We start from the raw sequence: 23,361 nt of genomic DNA, 5'->3' as shown, positions 1-23,361 counted from the left end.
AACATGACAATAAAAGATTATTCAATGGATTGGTGCGACTTGAGAGTCGGGACAGTCTGTTTGAGTGCGTTTAGTGCATTTGTAGTGTGTAGGCTGCTGAACCTTAGCAGACAGTGAGAGCGTACAGTCGGTATTAGAGAAGACAGCAGATATAGAAATCAAACTGTGATGTATGAATCTAACAGGAGGAGAGAGAAGAAAAGAAAGACTTGCTCTGTCTCAGTGATCTGTACCTTGATTACACATATACACTGCGGTCTGGCTGACGAGGGAACTAATGAGGACTGACGGAGAGATAACTGAATATAGTTCAAATGCACTTTAGTTCCCGAATCTTCCAGATTCTTCTGCAGTTCACACACTGAGTGTTGCACACATTTCAGTAGCAGAAGTCAAAACTGGCAACTGGAAAATCTCAAATCCGACAGGTTGGTTTTGCAAGACTTCTGGGATGCCAAAAAAGCTGCACAGTTGGCTCTCGTCCCAAACGGATATGATGGAATATAAGTAAGTACATGTTCTTACCCCGAGCTGCCCCTTCAGCTCTTTGATGTGGGCGGAGTCCTGCGAGAGCTCCTCCCTCTGGGCGGCATCAGATAACACGTTGACCGTAGTCTCCGCCTCATGGAGCCACTTGAGGAAGGACTCGAGCTCTCGGAGACACGCCTGGAGAGACTTCAGCTCTGAATCCAGCGCATCCTGACGGTCCGAAGCCCTGATGACCACAGACCAGTACAACACTACAATCAACCACGCTGAAAAACACTGAGTTAACACACAGACTATATTGTCATGGAAGCATTTATTAACAGTTATTTACATGGTATTTGTAAAAGCACAATCAAGGTAGTATCTAATAGAGCAATTATTACAGTAGTATTTATGAAAGTATAATTACAATAAGATTTGTTACTATATTTTTACAGTAGTATTTTGTGTGAATAATTACGGTAAAGTATTATTTACATTTTATGGTAGCATTTATTATAACAATATCATACTTATAATGCATAATGATGATCCAATGCATTACTAAACTAGAATGGTAGTAGTTCATGACAGCATAATTCTGATAATATAGATTCAATATCATTATGGTAGTATTTATATCTGAAATATTCGTAAGAGCACAGTTATGGCTGTAGTATTTATTACCACAATATGATCATGATGACATTTCTTCAAAATTCATAAAAATTGAATAACTGTAATATTTATGATGGTAGCATATATTACTGCAATATTTAGGAAGCATAATAACAAGAGTATTTATTACATGCCACAGTGATAACATTTATGGAGGGAGATGTAATGATGGTCAGCATGTGGAGAAGTGTGTGTGATACCTGTACATACTGAACATTAGTGTGATTGTGTGTGTTTATGGATTTAGAGATTGGGGAAATGAAAACACTCATAAATACACATGCAAACCGATGTGTGAGCACATACCTGTTATTGACGCTGTTCCACGCCGTGCTGACTTTGTCCATGACCTCTTTGACCTTGCGCGTGTCATCAGCGGCATATTCCTGCAGAAGCTGATTGGACAGTTCATTAAAGGACGTCACGCTCTCCTGTCCTCGACTGAGCTCCTGCAGGAACACCTGACAACAAAAAGAAATTAATACATAAAGCTACCATCTAAACAGACGACAAGTGGAGTCGCTACAGAAGTCAGGTGATGTTTGGTTCACGTATGTCCATCGCTGCAGGGAGTAACTTTACCTTCAGAAAAACACTGTCAACAACCTTAAAATCTGTATTTCTAACCTAAGGCAGACACTGAAATATCTACTCATGTTTAAAACATTTGAATAATATATGGATACCAAACAATAAGGCAGTGAAATTATGACTCTAGCATCCCCTACAGGTACGTCTCAGTAGTGTGTGTGTGTGTGTGTGTGTGTGTGAGAATTAATTCAAAAGCCACAATTACACCTGTGCATATTAGGTGCACGACTACGTAGAGATGTTCTAAAATAGAAGCTAAACACATAAATATTAAATTAATATTAGTGCAGTAATAATCCTTCAGATTTTTATGTGTAGTATTTAACAGTGTAAATATTATTACAGTAGCATTTGTTAGCATTTATTGCAATATTTTTATGAAAGCATAATCATAATATTACCTATCATCAAAATTATAATATTAGGAATAGTATTTATTAGCATTTATTTTCAAAATATTTGTAAAATTAAAATCATTTAGAACAGCATAGCAAAATCATTACATTGATAGTTATTGGTATTCATTAATATATGAATGAAAGCTTAATTAAAATATTATTTACTCACAACATTCAAGTATTTGCTAGAATTTGTTTCCAATATACATTTATATATATATATATATATTTTTTACTATTTAATATGGACATAGCAATAACATTGGACAAACCAGATGCATTGTTTAAAGTGTTATAGCACATGTGCTAATTTTCAACACCTGTCCATAGTGGCTTTTACAATAGAAAAAAACACATTGTTAAACAAAACTCGGCACAATTTACACATGGGAACAACTTTGGCCCGATTTAAGCCACTGTTCGAGCTCTCTGGTGAAGATGTTAATTTTGTTCTGCAATTTGAATCCAGTGGGGAGAGCGTTCCATAGTGTAGCCCCTCTGAAGGAGAAGCTAGACTGTCCAAAAGAAGGTCTAAACTTCAGGTGCACGCAATCCCCACTAACTGAGGCTCTGGTGGAAGGTCTAAAAGAGCCCTGACACCTCTCCATGAGGCCGGAGAACAGTGCTGACACACAGTTGTTCAAACATTTAAAAGTCAATTGCAAAATACTAAAATTTACAACATTTTCAAAAATAAAAAGCTTATTTTTTTTGTATGATATCACAATGATGCCATCTCATTGTTTTTTTTGTCAAATATCTTAATTGCCTGTTTATATAGAGAAATAACTGGTTTCAAAGTGGACGCTGATGTTTGTGACCATGCTGTTATACAGTATGACAAATGTCAGAAAACCATTGCATACATTGCATAAACAATAAAGCCGCATGATGTGACAACTCTCCTCTAATAAAACGAATACAGTTCAGATTTGATTAGACTTCCCTGCAAACATGATTTACTTGACTTTGAAACTTCAGGTGTTTATCCAAGATTATGCCCAAGTATTTCGTTTCATGAACCTCAAAGATGCTGTCAGGGGACCTCTGGTTGATAGAAAAACACATTGAGAAGGTTTTCTGTGTGTTTAGAGTTAAATGGGACAGCTGAAGCCATCTTGAGATGTTATGTAAAGCCTGTGTTAACTGCTGACCAGCCAGTGCAGTTGTTTTTGCGGACACAAGGATAACTGTGTCGTCAGCATAAAGCTGGTTGAAGCGAATGTTCCCTCGCTGTAAATACTTGCATGTCTTTCAATCTTGCACATTTACAGATAAGAATATGTCAGGAAATGGGATAAGCATCAATATGTCAAAGCACGATGCATCATCCTGCCCACATCAAACTCAATGCTTATAAGCTTATATTACCTGGGTTTACGCCAGAGCGCACATATCTAACTAAACGATAATGAAATGTGTTTTTTCATCATTGATTTTCAGGATTTTTCAGCTCTAGTGATCTACAACCTGCAGAAAGCAAATCAATTTCTTCAAACGTTGTTGCCCTCCATTGAGTTCAAATGAACGTGAAGTAACCCTAATAATGTTTGCATCTGTAATCTGCTGAGCTTGATCAGCCGCCCAAAGAATCTGTCTGAATACTGACGGGAATTTTAAAACTAAAAGATGAATACATTTGAAAAATAAATAAAGCAAATGCCGAACTCATGTGATTCACTTGCTTAGTACTTAAAAGCAATCATCTGTATTTGAACACTGGAACTTAATAATATCTGTAGCGAGCTATTGATAACCAAAGGAAATGGAAAGCTTCTTGAGCCACAAAAAGATTTCATGCTCTGTCTCTTATTATAAACCAGAAAGATGACTCTTTTGTCAAGTGAGTTTAATAGGAGCAACTCTATTTTTTTTGTTTCTAACAAGCCCACAAAGCTATAAACACATCAAACCCCATATAAAACCACATGCACTGAATTTCCTGTGCTCAGCACTCATTCTTGAATTAATGAACTTCAGCTATATTGTGGGGAGAAACTGAGCATGATGAGAAAATAAATTAAAGTGACATCAAACGAATAGGGATGATAACGCCTACAAATAAGAGGAGCTTGCTGCATTGACAGCGAAATATGGCATTGTTATGGATTATGGACTCATATTTCAGACAGAAGCAATGATTTGATGTTAAAAACATCTTAATGATGGATATGTTTCTTACAAACATGCAGCTTTTGGCTTCACAAGACATTAACTGATGGACTGGAGTGGTGTGGATTAGAGCCCGGCCAATATATCGTTTTGCTGATATTATCGGCCGATATGAGCCTGTCGCCGATATATTGGTATGGGCAAATATGCCACCGGTATTAACTTTTATTATTTAATTTTTTTCAGAACATGTAACGAGGATACAATGCTTGAAATGGGGTTATTACTTATTTTGTCCAGCAGAGCATGCTCCATTGTTTGTTACTGGTGACCTGGATGAAATGCTTTAAAGCTTAAGTCTGTGGAAAACCATTGAAACTTTGAATGTCCATATCTCTATAATGGTATGGCGAATCCACACCAAATTCGGGGGATCCCTTCAGCTTGAGGAACCTTTTCAAACACAATCATAGTTTACATCTACAGTTACAGGTGGTTAAATTCGCAGTACAGCGCCAACCGATCTAGCGATCCCGGGGGGCTAATGAGGGTGGAGTCAACACTTTCCCTTCAGAGGTCTCTTGTTCAGGCAGCATTCAAGCATCCGCGGATTAATTGCAATATTTAACCCTAACAGAGTATCATTTTATCATTGTAGAGTATCAAGTTTATCATTTGTTGATTTTTATACACGCAAGTGAATTTTAAACAATTCCAGAGGGAAAAGGCAAAAGGGAACTCGATTTGTTACTCATGCGAACTAAGACTGAACTGAATCCTCTGAACAGACATATACACATAAAACTATGACACAATACCCATCTCGACATTCATTCAGGTAAACGCAGTCAGTTACGTCTCAAGTAAATGAAAACAGCTGAGAAAGAAATGGGATGTGATTTGTATCATTATATGAGATCCGTGCATCAGGTCTTAAAGGGACAGCAGCCTATAAATACTGCTGCTGTCATTAATGATCATCAAACAACAAAACAGCTGTGATAAAAATCTATATTTGATTTATACAGTATACACTATGCAGTGTTATTTTCCCTAATTATTACATTTCTGTATTTGAATACTATCAATTTTATTTTATTTGTAACACTGTTTTGTATTTATCTATGCTTTTAATTTGTTCTTATTTTTACTGGCTGTTCACTTGTCTCTTCTTTTTTTTCTCATGCTGATCCGAAAAATGATCCGATCCATGGGTCAAAAAACTGTAATGTGATCCAAACCATGAGATTTGTGATCCGTTGAACAAGTATAATATACACAAAAAATACCGGCCGATATATCGATATCTGCCTTTTTTTTACTCCCCAATATCGGTATTGGCCCCAATAAACCCATATCGGTTGGGCTCTAGTGTGGATTATTTGTGGATTATTGTGATGTTTTTAGCAGCTGTTTGGACTCTCATTCTGATGGCACCCATTCACTGCATAGGATCCATCAGTGAGCAAGTGATGTAATGCTACAAGTCTCCAAATCTGATGAAGAAACAAACTCATCTACATCTTGAATGACCTCAGGATGAGCACATTTTCAGCAAATTTTCATTTTTGGTGAACTACTCCTTTAAGATGTAATCTAATGGATGATTATTAAAAAATAATCACATCTGAAGTGTTTGTTTAATAAAAAATGTGAAGCTTTTTCATTGAAAAAATCATAGGGGGCTTAATTGGAACATGTACCTTACAAGGCCACTCTGGACATTTAATTAAATAAGGCAATGTAATTCTGTCACTCCCTGACAAAACAAACCATGAGTGTTTGTTCTTCACTTTAATAGCCACTTTAGTGAAAGACTGTGCAAATATCTGTAAGGAAACATGTAGAGCTAAGATTCAGATGATATTAATAGGGTCACTTACAAAATTAATTAAATGACAAAAAGTGCAAAAATTGATTTCTTCTCTTCGCTCGACTACAAATCAAACCGTATCAGATTCCAGTGTCATCAAATAAATCGAAAACATTATTTATTTGTTGGAAAGTGCATTTGTCTGCAACTCCCAACTAGGATAAGACAAAGAATTGAGGAGCTGAGACCAAGTCTTGAGACTTATGAAAATGATGTTTTACTGGAAGAGCAGCAAATCTTTACACATGATTCTTACTCAGTGAAAGGTCACACTCAGAGGTCACACAGGTAAAAGGTCAATATCTCACCTTGTTGTCACTGATCTGTTTGGTGAGCGGCTCCCGGTTCAGCTGCAGCAGGTTGTTCAGACGCATCTCATTTTGACCAATCAGAACCTTCAGATTGTTCCTCTGCTCCTCCCATTGGTCGCTGTGGCCAATCATGCACTCCAGCTGCAGAAGCCGCGCCTCCACGCCGTGCTGTGTGCCGTCCCATTGGCTGCGGACCTTCTCCACTGACACACAGCAGAAAGAGAGGAATGAGTCTCACTATCTCACACAACAGATGCCTTCCGCATGCTTCTCCATTAATACACGTCCTCAGTTTACTGTGATGTGTTATTCATCAGAACCACCGCTCGTGTTCACTTTTGTTCTTTTATTTATTTTTATAAAACAATAGCCAATTTGTCAAAGCCTTCGGTACTTCCTGACCATAAAAACAACAACTTGAAAAACTCTAACAAGAATGAATATATTTAATGCATTAAAGAATGGATATAACATCTAAAGGGACAAAAAGTTGCACATTAGATTAGACTAGGATGATGATCAAAAATGATTAAGATTCACAAGAAAGATTTAGAAGATTAATACTAAAGATTAGGGCGGAACAAATTGCTCATTTATTTACGTGGATATTACGCCTCAGGAGTCGGGACACCTAACATGCAGCTTTCAAAGCAGCGCCACAATCTCGAGTAGCATGAGGATAATGTGATGATAGCTGCATTCTAACTGATGCTTGGGTGGCAATTTTTCTGGTGATTTTGAAACATGTCCAAAAGAAAGCATTTGACCTGGAAGGGCAGACAGGCTATTTAAAATTGTATGATGAGACCTTTTAAAATATTTTTAAAAAAAAATGTGTTGGGTGATGGAAATGACAATGAATTAATGTGAATGTAGAGAAGCAGTAGAGATATTTATTAGAAAAATTCTTAGAACTCATCAATAATATTCTCAATTCCTGTTTTTAGTGTAATGCTAAGTTTGATGTATAAAACTGATTTGTCTCACAGATTAATGGTTACAGTACATACTGTAAATAAAAGACACAACTAATGGCAAGGCAAAAATATAAGTAATAAATTGTGCATCAAAATTTCAACATTGTGAGATATATGCTTCACAGCACACCACTGACCAATGAGTCACTCATTCAAAATAGATACAAATTAAACCAATTAATGTAAAAGTAATAGAATTTGGAAATTATATCATAATATAAATATAAATATAGAAAGTAGTGTAATATATTATAATATAAAAAGCATTATACAAATCTACTCTCACAATCCATATACATTTTTACTTTGCAACCATAAATGTCATTTCCATCACAGAGGGCAGTGTGGTGGAAATGACATTTCTGTAGCGTTTTTGTGAAAAAATGGAAGATAGCTTCACTGATTAGCTTTGAATACTTAGCATTTCATGTATGCAAAATTATCTTATTCAACTTACTTTTTAAAACCACCCCTGAAGGTACAGCATGTTTGGAAATGACTAAGAATAAATATACTGATCAAGCAATATTTAAAACCGTGATTTTGACACCTATAATGAGGTTAAAACGTATGAAAAAATCATAATAGAAAGGTAGTCAAAAGTTTTTAAGGTGGTTTTATTATTAGTTTGACAAAGAAAAAGGAATTTGTCCAAAATTATATATGTATATATGAAGTCTAAGAATCGCCCATATATATATATATATATATATATATATATATACACATACACATTTTGTGTCAATATTGCACACCCCTAAAATAACCTAGCATCATCTTATAAAAAAAGTTTTTTTTAGATTTAGATTTTTAGTAAATTGATTTTTTTTTCTTGTAAATTGTATTGTGGTTAATATTAATGTAATTGTGAGCAAACTAGGGTTAAACAAAAGGTAATTCGGCCCGCACAAGGGGACATTTTCTCTGGTCCGGCCCTCAGTCTGACACCCCTGCTCTAAGTCAAAGCCACATTTACACTGAAACTAAGACTAAGAACAATACTGAAAGCAGGATTCAGACTAAAGACAATTCAGCTGAAGATGATGATGAAGATCTGCTCACGTTTCTCAGAGATGGAGGTGCGCACGTCGAGGTTGGAGGTTTTGTTCTTGATGTTTTGCGCCAGAGTGATGATGTCTTCCAGCTGTGGATGTCTCTGCTCCAGATCTGCTTTGGTCACCTACAATCACAACACAACACCTTTTCAAATGAGATGGGTTCCTAGCTCTTCTGCCAAACATCCTCAAACAGGGTCTCATGCCTGACCTGCAGGCGGCCGATGGTGGTGTGGATCTCCTCTTTGTCTCCCACCGTGACGATGTTGGATTTGAGCATCTGGTGGATGAGGAGCAGCCAGTCTGCCAGCTCTGTGGCCGTCTGGTGGAGGTCCCCGGGGCCCACCTGCTCTGGACTGGGACGCCGCTCCTCGCTCATCACACTGACCATGTGCACCGCAGACGGCACGCTCGCTGAGACACACACACACACACACACACAGTAAACACTCGGGAGAGCACCGTGAGAGTCCGCTTCACCTGTCCGTACCGCGCTCACCTGTGAACGGCTGCTGACACACTTGTTGTGTCCACGGAGAAAGAGGCTCCTGTGGCGTCTCCTTCAGTCTGGCGTCCAGAGCTTTCCACTCTGCAGCCAGCTGTTCGATTTTACTCTACAAACACACAAACACACCGTCTGAATTCTCATCCATCGCTCTATTGATCAACAAGAACTGTGTAAGTGCTGTGTAACAGTGTGTACACTTCCAGTATATATTAAAATAGTTGACGGTAGATGGGAAAATACAGGCTTTTCAGTGAAAGTCAAGACACTTCGTCACATGATCACAGTTTATTCGCTATAGTTTGGAAAATGGTAATAAAACATGAAAAGAACTCAAAGTTAAACGGTGTCAGAGCTAGATAATGCCATCCCATCTGTCTCACAAATGAATTGTGTTGAATAGCTGTCAGCTGTTAAATTTAAGGACACGGTTAGATAATGCCAGTGTAGGTCAACTGATCACCAACTGATGCTTAATTTTGCTCAGTCAGTGGGGTAGAAAGATAGCATTAGCAATTAAAGATAAACATGTGTCTGAATACTTTTTGGTCCCAAATTTTACTGGTAGTCTACTGTGTGAAGAACGTTCGGCTATAATATGTCACAGTGTCTTGCACCCACTGGTATAAAAATATAAAAAATGCTATCTGGTGTCTGATTAATCTTTGGCTTGACTATAGTATTGTGGTCTTTTCACACCAAGATACATATTTGGAGCAAATATTTCAATCTGAACACTAATGCAAACATTTGCATTGCTAATTGTTCTGGACCACTCTAATCTCTTTTCCTTCGCACTGAAGAAAGCTGGCGAACCAGCATGATTTGCATTTTTTGATCACATGCCTCAAACCGCTGCTTTAAAAAAAACTAGGATGTGGCGACACTCATGAAGGGAGTATTTTGCTAAGTGACAGAGAATAACAGAAGTGAATCTCTACTCTTGCATTTGGTGTGGTTTGATGAACACCATCACCAATATCTGAAAAAGAATTACTCCTACAGTAAACAATGTCAATTCTGTTTGACTTCACAATCTTTATTATGCACTGTATGACAAGTGACAACAGACAAACTGCCTACGAAAAGCATTTGTGTTGGTGTAAGACAGGTTAACTACTGTTTAACTAAAATGATCAAGAAACACTCGTAGTTAAACAATACATGTCAACTAAAAATAATAAAATTACACTACACTACTATTACATTACTGCACTGACTAACTATATGGAAGTAAACTAATTTACTAAATCAAAAATTGAAGTGAAAATGAAAAAGAGGAAGTCTCTTGATATCGATCACACTAGTGTGAAGAGGGCTTTAGCATCAAGCTCAGTTCATTTAAGGTCAAATTCATGACTTTTCGTTACTGTTTTGGCACTGCACTATTAATGATGAAAAGTAAGTGAACTGAAGCACAGCACATGTTCTAGTTCTCCCTGGACGACACAAACCTTCTCCTGTGGTAAAAGCAGCTGTTTCCTCTGGAGCTCAATGGAGCAGGACAACAGCTCCTCCAGCTCCCGCTTCTGCTCTCGCATGGACATTTCCAGAAGCTACACAAACACAGATCAGTATCAGTCAGAGATCCTGAATTCACTGGGATGAACTAAACCAACACATAAAAGACTAAACACTTCACAGACAGAGCTGGGTAGAAACTGATGGCAGAATCAAATCAAGTACTCATAACTAGAGCATATAGAGGGTGTATTATTCACACGGTAAACCATTGATCGTTTACTGATCCCCCCTAATTCTTCTTTGAAATGATTTCCAAATGTTTTTTGTCAGCCAAAACCACTTTGACATGAAATAGGTCTGAGGTAGTTCATATTTCCGTGACTGATATGATGATGTGATGTGGTGTGGTGTGGGGGTCTGACCTGTCTCTCAGTGGGTGTGACGTGGCTCAGAGACTGGCTGCTGATGTAAACCCAGTCTCCCAGTCGCTCCATGCGCTCCTGAAACTGGCCGTACCTCTCGTCCTGCAGCGGTGTGTGTGTCTGCAGACGACCCTCCACCTCACGCAGCTTATCCAGCAGCTCACGACTCGCCTTCACACACACACACACACACACACAACATGTCATTCACATGCAGCAGTAGTGACAGAGCGCAGGATGAGCCTGCCTCATTCATCCACATACATATGGCCACTCTGACATCATCAGCATCAGCCTGTGTCAGGGCCAGATTTACAGTAAAAATGTGAAATAATTTCATTGAGGAAATGCAGTAGGGTTAACGTACAACCCAGAATTGAGTTTTATCGCTAAAATGTGTCAATGGCTTTTCTGAATGGCTCAAGCTCAAGATATCTTCATGCTTTATTTTATGCCATGAAATGCAACAGTAAACCCATGTGCTCTTTTAAGCTTTTACTCGTCTTGTTTGCTAACAAGTGGCTCATTCTAAATATAAAAATCCTGGTTTTTGTCGGCTCATGCTGCTTGCAGGTTGGCCTACAAACCTGTCCTCACTGCAGCGTCTCCTTTGACAGTCATGTAGATGTGAAAACATGAGGGTGACATTAAAATAACAGGTAGAAAGAGAATCTGTTGTAATTGTGTGCTCGTACTTTACTCCAGCTGATGTTTATCTGCCTGATTTGATTCATATGAGCGTCTCTGTCCTGAGGACTCAGGCTGGAGTTTGACAAGATCTGAGAGCCGGTTTTATTTAGCCATGAAAGAGTCTCATTCTGTCCATCCATCTCCTCCGTCAAGGCCTGAAAGAGAGAGAGAGAGAGGGGGGGGGGGGGGGTTAAAGGGTTAAAGCAGAGGTTCTGAGGCACTATCTACTGTTTTAAATGCCTTTATAATTAAAATAACTTTTTTGAGCTTTGAGGATATTTTGGTGTTAATAGTTGCATTTACAGTATATATACACTAACATTCTTTTTTTTTTAAAGCTTTTATTTGGGGCCCACTCCATTTTTCAGAAGTGACAGTAGATACATTTAATTGACATTTTTATTTCAAATAAATGCTGTTCTTTTGAATTTCAAAAACATGGACAATCTTAAGAAGAAATAAGATAAGAGTAAGAATGTTTCTGGAGTATTAAATCAGCATTTTTCATTTCTGAAGGACCACGTGACACTGAAGAACGGAGACTAAGAGACCAAGCAGTGGAGTTTCTGACTAACTACTCGAACAACAACAGCAATAATAATAATGTAAACTAAAACTAAAAATAAATATATTTATTTTAAGGACCAATTCTTGCTATTAACAAACCATTAACTATGGATTCAATCTGAGAAACTCCTAGTTTGCTGCTCATTAATAGTGCAGTAGTTGTTAAGTTCAGGTGTTTAGGGATGTAGACTATGCTCATGAAGAATAGGTGCTTTATAAGCACTAATTAACAGCCAATATTTTAGGCTTATTATAATAAGTTACTAGTAAAAACTGCTCACTAAACTACAGCGTAAGTTCTTCTTTTCTTGAATACCATCAATGCAGTTAGTTGATGATGCAGGTGTGTGTGTGTGTGTGTGTGTCGAACCTTGAGCTCTCTGAGGCTCTTGTCGGTGGCTGAAACCGGCAGCATCTCCACTGCGACGTCTGTGTGCTGCAGCCACTGAGCCAGAGCAGCGGTCCTCTGAAGAACATCCATCACGGCCGGATCCTCACCCATCAGCCTGCACAAACAGCGTTTAGCACACACACACACACACACACTGATATGTGAGTCTGTGCTGCGGTCCGGCTCACCTGTGCTGGCGCTCACACACTTCGCTCTCGATGTGTGTCCAGCGGCGTCTCAGAGCGTCCAGCTTCTCCTGCAGCAGAGCGGCGTCAGGTGACGACACCTGACCGATGATGTGCTCTCCAGACGGGATCAGAACCGCCAGCACGGAGTGATGAGAGGCCAGACCCTCCTCCAGGTCCTACACACACACACACACACACCGGGTTAATGGACGCATGACCCGTCACGAACAGGAAGCAGCCACTTCTCTTCATATGCAAATGAGGGCAAGAAATTGCATCTGACCCTAATTTGTATTTGAGGACAATTTCACATTCAACTCGCCCTCTTTCAGCACTTCACACACACACACACACTTTCTCTGCCAGACTGTGAGACACACTTAAGCACGCACGAGTCTAGTGACGAATGTCCTTGTTTGAGTTCTCAGTGTGTTAATTGAAGGAGGAGACGACTGTGACTCTTCAACACACTCATGTCACATCAGTCGAGCAAACGTTGGCAGTTTATTTTGCTCATATACTGGAAATCATCTTTCTTTTATACATTTAATTGTGAGTTCAACGTGCTTGTTGACTTTATCATATAATTATCAATAAGCATCTCACAGAATGATCACTGATCTCTATTAACATTCATGATTAATGATTACTCTCCTCTAGAATTATGTTCTGTGATTTTTTTTCTGTTCTGAGTATGAAATTTGGTTGACATTTACACTGACATTAATGCATGTAGAAGACACTTTTATTTAAATGGACTGAAATGTATTCCAGCCCTGAACCCAAGAACGTGTGCCTGTAAGTGCAAAAATTATTTGCAAGGCAGCAAATGTACATAAAAAGCATAACTGAATTGAAATACATTACCCTTGCTAATGTAAATGGCTTATGCATTTAAATCTGTCAAACAAAATGTCTGTCACGATTTGCATATCTACTGACAAATTTGACCATAATGGAAATGTTCCATTGGCTTATCAAGGATTTGTAAAAATCCACTCTAGAAATTCATATTTAACATGTTTATAACTTGCACGCACTATTGTTCAAATTTTTGAGGTACGATTTTTTGAAAGATGTTTCTTATGCTCCCTATTCATCTGATCAAAAAATATAATAAAAACTGTAATATTGTGAAATATTATTCTAAATTAAAACAGGTATATTCTATGTGAATACATGTTAAACTTTAATTTATTCCTGTGATGCGCAGCTGTATTTCCAGCATCATTCCTCCAGTCTTCAGTGTCACATGATCTTCAGAAATCATTCAGATATGATGATTTGCTGCTCAAGAAACATTTCTGATATTTATCAATGTTGAAAACAGCTTTGCTGCTTCAATTTTTTATTTATTTTTTCTGATAAAAACACATCTTTACAGTCCCTTTAAAACATAAAAAAAGTACTGACCCAAAAGAACATAACTGTATATATATATATATATATAAAAAATTTTTTTTTTAGGTTTATCTGAACTTTGTATAAAACGCTTTCGTTTCTCAGTTCACTCATCATTGGGATTTGAGACTACAACCTATCGGTTAGCAGACCGTTAACCACTATGTGATTATGAAGCAGATCATAACAGATTGGATCTGTGACCCTTGACCCTGCGTCTGACCTGTTGGTGTGCACGAGCGCGGTCCAGGTCCAGTTCTCCGTCTGGTCCGATCCCGTCAGCCAGGACCTGTTCAGTGTCACTCAGCCACTGCGAGAGATCGTTCATATCACAGTGAAACTGCCTCCACTCCTCCACAGCTCCATCGAAACACCTGCACACACACACACACACACACACACACACACATCAGAGCAGGAAACACACTCATCTAAGCGATGATTTCCTCACATTACATGCATTTCCTCAATTAAACCCAACAGCACTGTGTGCTTCAAATCGTTTATCTCATCTCTTGATACCACTCCCCAGTAAATCTATCAGACAGACAGCGCCCTCAAGCACTCAGCATCATAAACTCATTTCTCTGAGAGGACCAACACAAACAGCTGCTCGAGCTGACCATACATTCATCAAAAGAGACTGTAAAGCTATCTGACAGATCACTGTGCATTTAACCATGAGCATGTGCCAGTGTTGATATTGTTAACTAAAACTGGTTTCATTACTTGAAATAAAAAAAGGACAAATATTAGAGAAAAAAAAAAAAACTTGAAATGCTAATATTCTTCAAACTAAAACACTAATTAAATACAAATATATATTTTTATTGATAAACATAGAAAACAAGGCACAAAGTAAATTAAGTAAAATTTAAATAAAAACTGAAAATATAAAAACGAAAGACTAATTTAAAATATGAATAAATACTATAATAAGCTGAGTAACTTAAGATTTAAGTAAAAGCTGGTCTGCTCAAGCTACTTAACCAGTAACTGCTGTTTCATACTAAGCCAGCTAAACTAAACCTTCTTCACTTTTCTAACGGTCTGACTTCACTGGGGATCAGCATGGTTAAACTGGTACCCCAGCATAATTCAGCCAGGATCATTTTTTGGAAATGCATATTGGTCTTTTGGGCAGGGAACTGGTTCCTCCTCACGTCAGCGGGTGTCTATTAAAGAGGCAGAGTAACTGGGTCACATTTCTGTTTAACAGTGTGGAAAGCTGGCAGATTTGACTTCAACTTCCTGTATGACTGACTTCTGACAGAGATGAAATCCTGCTCACCTCAGAGAAGAAGCTCCCTCTTAAATGATTAACTTTGAGCTCTGAAGCCATTCTCAAGAAAACATGTCTAGGTCCTATTTCAAGCCTGTTTTAGCATTATGACATTATATTCACAACAATCCAGAAATTAAGTTACTGTATTAGATTAAATCAAGTTACAGTAGAACTTTTTTGCATTTCTAATTTTTCTTATCTTTTTCTTCTTTTTGTATTATTTATATATTATTTAGTGCTGTCAAATGATTAATCGCATCCAAAATAAAATATTTTATTTACATAATATATGTGTGTGTACTGTGTATATTTTTATGTATATATAAATACACACACATGAATGTATATACTTAAGAAAATATGTTATGTTTACAGTATATATTAAATATATGTATAATATAAAATAAGAATATAAATGCATCTACATGTGTATATATATATATTTACACTGAACAAAATTATAAACAACACTTTTCCCCCCATTTTTCATGAGCTGAATTCAAAAATCGAAGACTTTAGTACACAAAAGGCCTATTTCTCTCAAATATTGTTCACAAATCTGTCTAAATCTGTGTTAGCAAGCACTTCTCCTTCGCCGAGATCATCCATCCACCTCACAGGTGTGGCATATCAATTAGACAGCTTTATCACTGCACAGGTCTGCCTTAGGCAGGCCACAATAAAAGGCCACTCTAAAATGTGTGCAGTTTAACTGGATTGGGGGTCCGGGGTGGGGGGTGCATTCATCCATTACCATCACCTCATGTTACAGCATGATAATGCACGGCCCCATGTTGATAAATTATAATTCTGATGTAATCATCCTTATACTACAAAGGCCTTTTTTTTTTACTAATTAGCATTGATGGTATTATTCATAATTTTAATTTAGCTTGAAAATGTCTATTAGTGTGTGATGCTTCTTTAAATCCGAAGCACTCTGCGGCAGAATTAATGAAGGTTTGAGTAGCGAGATAATGGCATGGGTTTCTCTCTCCTCATGCATTTATAATATGCAGGGACTTGACACATTTCTCTATGGACCAATCATTAGCACATATTTCTCGACTCCATAGGTCGGTCCTGAGAGGGCATACCCTCCCTCCCTCCAACTAAATTCAGATTAGGGGTCGACTGTTATGGGTTTTTAAAAGGATTACATTTGCTGCCCCCAATCCTAAATGCACAAGCACATCCTTTCCTGGACTCCTCCATTAGCATGTTAGGAAAGGCCAAAATAACACTAAGAAATCTACCTCCCATAAGGAGGAAATGAGGAAATATATGCTTAAATGCTAACTCTTCTTAACCCACTGCAACCAACACTCACACACATCCAACTGGAAGAGCTCTACAATTAAAGAGATGGGTAATTATGATGACCTCTTTCATAACTAGAGATGCAATATTAACATCTATCATACTGTATGCATCACTGGTTTCATGCAATAACTACGATCATGTCCAACAAATGAAATGCAAATGTTTTTTGTGTGACTATGGACCATAAAGGGGACACAGTGAAAGACTGCTCGTCTAGACAGGGAATTATAGGAGAATGCAGAGTCACTGGAGGCTCACCCTTTCCTCTGGCTGTACATGCGGTTGACTCTGTCCCACTCGGAGTTCAGCTGTGTCAGGGCATCAGATATCTGTGCCATCTCCTGTCTGGAAGCTTCCAGAATCACATCTGGCTGGCGCTCATTAATCACTTCGACCTGCTCTCCCAGCCGCTCCAAACTCTCCTTTATATTCTAGAGACAGAGACACAGAGAAGTCAATACAAACAAACAGAACAACTGAAAAGACTCATTGCTCCCATCAGTTTAGACTGCTAGTGAACAGGACGTTATTATGCTCAACAGTGTAGCTTATACTTTATGAGTAGACTGTAGTTTGGCAAGCTAGGTTCAAAGCAGTTTCCCCAACACTTGAACTAGCATACTGATATTTGTGTCCCTGGAGCACAAAACCAGTCTTAACCAGCACTTAACCAGGCTTTTATGCAAAAAATCATTAGGATAATTAAGTAAAGATCATGTTCTATGAAGATATTTTGTACCACAAATATATCAAAACTTAATTTTTTATTAGTAATATGTAATGTTACAGACTTCATTTGGACAACTTTAAAGGCAATTTTCTCAATATGTAGATTTTTTTGCACCATCAGATTCTAGATTTTAAATAGCTGTATCTCAGACAAACTCAGACAGTCCTCCTAACAAGCCATACATCAATGGAAAGATTATTTATTCAGCTTTCAGAGGATGTATAAATCTCAATTTCCAAAAATGAACCGTTATGACTGGCTTTGTGGTCACATTTGGACTTCTTGAAGCCTGTTATGAAGGAAACTGTTGTGTCTAAACAAGTTCCTGTAGTGTGTGTCTGACCCTGAGCGTGTCCTCCTGGCTGGAGAAATCCTCAAACAGTCCTCCGCTGAGCTCTGAGGAGTTCAGGAGCAGCTCGTTGTCGGCCATGGCCAGCAGAACCTTATTAATGTCCAGCAGATAGTCAGACGGGGAGACGGATGCGCTCCTCTCATCCTGAGGAGCGAGGGATGACTCTGATCTCTGCGGAGGAGAAGACGATGATTCCAGCACAACTGGCTGAGTTCTGATGATACGAAGCTCCTGCAGAGAGACACAGAGAGAGAATATAGTGAATATAAGAACTGAGTGTGAGACATACAGTGTTTCACACATTTAACTTTTTTTCAATGCAATAGCATTTTGTGAACAAGATCTGTTGTGGGAACACAAGCAAATCAGCTGCCAATCTGCTGTAATGCTGATGTAACACAGCTATAAAAACAAGGCGTTAAAAGTTATAACACAAACATAAAAGCCGTAACACAGCTGCAAACATTTCTGTATCATAGCCGTTAGTGCCGTACCATAGCTGTAACCGTTTCTGTAAAATAGCCATAACACAAATGTAAAACTAACTATCATTAATTTGACACAACTATTATGTAGCCATAAACAATGCTGTAACACAGCCATAACAAATCCAATAATCACCGCTGTAGCATAACCGTAGTCATAATAGTAAAAAAAATGTGTAACAAAGTCGTAACAGCTGTAAATATTATTGTAACACAGCTGTAAAAGCCAAAAGATAGCTTTAGCACAGTTGTAAACAATTGCAACATAGTCATAACATATCCATAAACACACATAAAAACAGTAGCCATAACCACTATAAACACTGTTGTAACAGTCATAATGCAGCCAAAACAGAACTTTAACACATCTGTAAAATAGCCATAATACAACCACAGAGTTAGCCACAATCATTGTTTTAACAGCTGTAACATCCATAAATAATACCGTACTCAACCTTAACATACATAGCCAAAACATAGCTTTAACACAGCTGTGAAATACCCATAGAAAGTTAGAATTATAGTTGTAATAAAGCCTTAACAGCTGTAAACACTGTTGTATCAGTCAAAACACAGTTAAAACAAAGCTGTAACAAAGGCGTGAGTATAGATGTAAAATAGCCAGAGCCATAAAATTGCCATAACAGCCGTGAACAAAGATATAACAAAGCTGAAACACTGTTGTAACAGACAAAGTGCAGGCAAAATATTACTACTTTTACAGATATGTCTGAACAGTAGCAATACTATTTATTACTAAAGCGAAAGCTGTTGCCAGAAATGTTAATACATAAAATGTGAAAGTGGCTTGAAATTGAGAGCCGGCGTTACGTGGCTGACGTGTTAGGAGTGCATGAAATGACCTTGTAGCCTGTCTGGAGCAGCAGGAGTCTCCTGCGGATGTCCTCTCTTCTGTCCTCGTCAGGAACAGACAGCAGCAGCTCCTCTCCTCTCCTCAACACCTCCTCAACATGAGCTTTCTCCTCATCCAGCTAAAACACAAACACACTCATTCAGCACAAACACATGACGCTTTTTAAACGGCTGTTTATGTAGAGAAGAGCAAGTGCAAAACCTCATAGTTGATGTTTAAAGGAATAGTTCACCCAAAACTTTACATTTGCCGAAAATGTACTCACCCTCAATCAAGCTTATTTTTCATGGGAACAGATTTGGAGAAATGCAGCATCCCATCACTTGCTAAGCAAAGGATGCTCTGCAGTGAATGGGTGCCGTCAGAATGAGAGTAAAAGCAGCTGATGAAAACATCACAATAATCCACACCTCTCCAGTCCATGAGTTTACATCTTGTGAATTGAAAAGCTGCGTGTTTGTAACAAACACATGCATCATTAACTTGAAATCATCGCTTCTGGCCAAAATACGGGTCCGTAATCCATAATAACACTTCCTCCAGAGGAAAAAGTCCATCCCATGTTTTCCTCTTACATCAAAATCCAGCCATATATTGGTTTAAAGCTGTTCTGGCTTGTAAACGGTGTTGGATCCATGCAGATTTCTCCCCTGATTCAGGGGAGATTACTTTTTTTGCTGGAGGAACTGTTATTATAGATAGGTCTCATATTTTAGCTGGAAGCAACTTTTTAAGTAAAAAATCATCATAATGATTGATTGCTTTCTGACAAATTGATTGACTGGTGTGGATTACTTGTGGATTATTGTGATGTCTTTATCAGCTGTTGGACTCTCATTCTGACGGCACCCATTCACTGCAGAGCATCCATTGGTGAATAAGTGATGCAGTGTTACATTTCTCCAAATCTGTTCTGATGAAGAAACAAACACTTTTAAATCTGTGATGTCCTGAGGGCGAGTACATTTTTGGAAGAAATTTAGTTTTTTGGTGAACTATTCCTTTAAAATAAATTTACAGCCACCTACAAAGTGTTATGCCATCTCACTTATGAAACTCTCATCAGATGTGTGTTTGAGATGTGTGTACCCTGTCATCATCAGGCGTGTGTGTTTTCTCCAGTTGCTCCAGGGCTCTGATAGTAGCCTGTAGGTCTGTTTCAAACAGCTGTAGCTGTGAGGAGGAGAGAAGAGGAGCAGACCTCCCATCTGTCACCTCTTGCTGCGGCCGCACTGCCTCCTGTCTGACCTCCAGACCAGCAGACACCTGAACACACATAGGCTAATGAGTGTCTGTCCAGCGCCGCGGCTTGGAAAACAAGCTCCACTCAGGCCTGTGCTGAGCCGCTGGAGTCGTACCTGAGCAGAGCTGATGTGCTGCGCCACCTTGTGGAAGTTGCGGTTGAGGTCGGCCAGTTTGGGCTCCACCAGCTCTCTGCACGCCGGGCCTCTGCTGGTCATCAAGATTACTGCCTGATCGCGAGCACTGTCCACACGCACACTCATTCCCTCCAACTCACCTAACACAGCCTGTCAGACACACACAGAGCGGATTCAATACATTAATGCATCTTCATGCAACCATGTTTCACTAGACTAGGAAAAACTGTTTGTTTTTATTATCTTCTATCAAAACGTAATTACTTTCTCTGCCAAAATACAAAAATGAAAGAACAATATTAAACAACACTGTAGCCTAACATTAATAATCCAAACAAATCCTGATGGAATAAATTACATTATTTATTGTTGAAAATTCCCTTTTATTGAAAAGACACAAATGACACAAATAACCAAGTCTGTATGTGTGTGTGTGTTTGTGTGTGTGTGTGTTTTAACCTTCATCATTTTCTCTTTCTCGACTGCAGGCATCTTCTCCATCTCATCCAGTCGTATCTCCGTCTGATAGAGCCATGTGCTGATATGAGCCAAATTCTCATCAAACATCTCCACCTCACGCATGTGATTCTACAACACACACACACACACACACACACACAGAGTATGCATGATACAGCATTTTTAAGTAAAGTAAATGTGAAATATAATGGGTAAAAAGTAGTGCTGTTAAAATATAAACATTTTTAATAGTACCATTATTTTGTAGTTAAATGGAATTATTATGCATATTTTTCCATTTTTAAAAGAATGTATGCATTAGTATTGCTGCATTTGATACCTCTTGGAAGAATTGGAAAAAATGACAACATAAACACCAATAACAACATTAACAACAATTACAACAACAATAATAATAATAATAACAACACACACACACACAAACATATATATATATATATATATATATATATATAAAATTATTATTTATTTATTTTTTTTTTTCGTGACATTTCCCAAGTATGGTTATCCGTGCTCTGCATTTAACCCATCCAAGTGCACACACACAGCAGTGAGAAGTGAAAACACCATGAACAAACACATGGAGACGAGGGTTCCTATATATGTGGGCTCATATATATATATATATATATATATATATATATATATATATATATATATATATATATATATGACACAAGTGCACACACACAGCATACACACACATTATGTGATATTCATTCACATTATTTCTAGATTATTGGGTAGTGATATATATTTATACACACACACACACACACACACACACACACACACACACACATACACAGACATTACAATATAATATATAAAACAAAAATGTTGTCCATCCAGTATTGGTTTAATTCCTTTTCCAAGAATGATAAATAATAATAATTATAATAATAATATATTATATTACGTTATATTATATTATGCTCATAAGTTAAATTTCAAAGCTGTCCAACTTTGATATTAATGAAATTCTGCCAAACAGACTGCTAATGACTGAAACCTCCCTTGTGAGTTAAATTTGCATACAAATGAGTAATTATGAAGGTCTTCCCCCATCATTTACTGATAAATGAGACTCCAGACACAAACTCTGTTGTTTGTGGGTGTTTGTGTGTACAGTCGTGGCCAAATGTTTTGGCAGTTGTGATATTCATTCACATTATTTCTAGATTATTGGGTAGTGATCAGATGCATTTTTAATCATTTCTTACAGTTCTCGCTGGCCAAAAAATTAACTCTTCACAAAAAGATTCACTGTTTTTTGATTCCGACACAAAATGACCAGCTAACATTAATTGACTAATTCAATCAGCAGCACCTTTGAAAGTGTGAATGAGTGTGGGTGGTGTTGGCGCAGTGGATAAGACACATGCCATTGGCGTGAGAGACCCGGGTTCGAATCCACTGTGAGACACCAATGTGTCCCTGAGCAAGACACTTAACCCCTAGTTGCTCAAGAGGCGTGCGACCTCTGACATATATAGCAATTGTAAGTTGCTTTGGATAAAAGCGTCAGCTAAATGAATAAATGTAATGTAAAAAATGTAGTACTAGTCAGGTGAAATCACTATCAGACTAAGATTGTAAGAGCAGACTTATTGCTATAAAAGAAGGAAAAAAACGCTTCCAATACTTGTGTTCTTGTTAGCAATGGTTATCTCCAAAGAAACTCTTGGAGCCATCATCGCTTTGCATCAAAATGGCCTCACATGCAATGAAATTGTTACAATGAATATTGCCCCTGAAAAAAAATATTTACTGGATCATCAAGAACTTCAAGGAAATTGGTTTGAATACAGTGAAGAAGTCTTCAGGACGTTCAAGAGTGTCCAGTAAACGCCAGGACCGTCTCCTCCTGAGGAGTCAGCAACAGAACAGGACCGTCTCCTCCTGAGGAGTCAGCTACAGAACAGGACCGTCTCTTCCTGAGGAGTCAGCTACAGAACAGGACCGTCTCCTCCTGAGTCAGCTACAGAACAGGACCGTCTCCTCCTGAGGAGTCAGCTACAGAACAGGACCGTCTCCTCCTGAGGAGTCAGCTACAGAACAGGACCGTCTCCTCCTGAGGAGTCAGCTACAGAACAGGACCGTCTCTTCCTGAGGAGTCAGCTACAGAACAGGACCGTCTCCTCCTGAGGAGTCAGCTACAAAACAGGACCATCTCCTCCTGAGGAGTCAGCTACAGAACAGGACCGTCTCCTCCTGAGGAGTCAGCTACAGAACAGGACCGTCTCCTCCTGAGGAGTCAGCGACGGAACAGGACCGTCTCCTCCTGAGGAGTCAGCGACGGAACAGGACCGTCTCCTCCTGAGGAGTCAGCTACAGAACAGGACCGTCTCCTCCTGAGGAG

The 23,361-nt window shown here is 38.4% G+C and overlaps 1 protein-coding gene across 3 annotated transcripts in view; it reads right to left on the bottom strand.

Annotated features, from left to right (window-relative positions):
- utrn (utrophin) overlaps nt 1-23,361 on the bottom strand; it is a 194,525-nt gene that overhangs the window by 118,413 nt on the left and 52,751 nt on the right. For all 3 annotated transcript variants that reach the window (XM_059527222.1, XM_059527223.1, XM_059527225.1), the window contains exons 35-52: nt 20,979-21,107; nt 20,499-20,669; nt 20,230-20,406; nt 19,130-19,258; nt 17,773-18,012; nt 16,958-17,130; nt 14,315-14,465; nt 12,691-12,866; nt 12,482-12,617; nt 11,550-11,699; nt 10,855-11,025; nt 10,423-10,524; nt 8,963-9,077; nt 8,675-8,877; nt 8,471-8,588; nt 6,429-6,634; nt 1,453-1,607; nt 526-715 (exon numbers count right to left, since the gene is read on the bottom strand). In XM_059527222.1, coding sequence (XP_059383205.1) covers nt 526-715; nt 1,453-1,607; nt 6,429-6,634; nt 8,471-8,588; nt 8,675-8,877; nt 8,963-9,077; nt 10,423-10,524; nt 10,855-11,025; nt 11,550-11,699; nt 12,482-12,617; nt 12,691-12,866; nt 14,315-14,465; nt 16,958-17,130; nt 17,773-18,012; nt 19,130-19,258; nt 20,230-20,406; nt 20,499-20,669; nt 20,979-21,107 — 2,892 coding nt within the window. The remainder of the gene's footprint in view (nt 1-525; nt 716-1,452; nt 1,608-6,428; nt 6,635-8,470; nt 8,589-8,674; nt 8,878-8,962; nt 9,078-10,422; nt 10,525-10,854; nt 11,026-11,549; nt 11,700-12,481; nt 12,618-12,690; nt 12,867-14,314; nt 14,466-16,957; nt 17,131-17,772; nt 18,013-19,129; nt 19,259-20,229; nt 20,407-20,498; nt 20,670-20,978; nt 21,108-23,361) is intronic.

The sequence above is a fragment of the Carassius carassius genome, chromosome 37 (assembly GCF_963082965.1).
Source record: "Carassius carassius chromosome 37, fCarCar2.1, whole genome shotgun sequence".
Classification (NCBI taxonomy): domain Eukaryota; kingdom Metazoa; phylum Chordata; class Actinopteri; order Cypriniformes; family Cyprinidae; genus Carassius; species Carassius carassius.
This window is presented reverse-complemented; position numbering and strand designations above follow the sequence as displayed.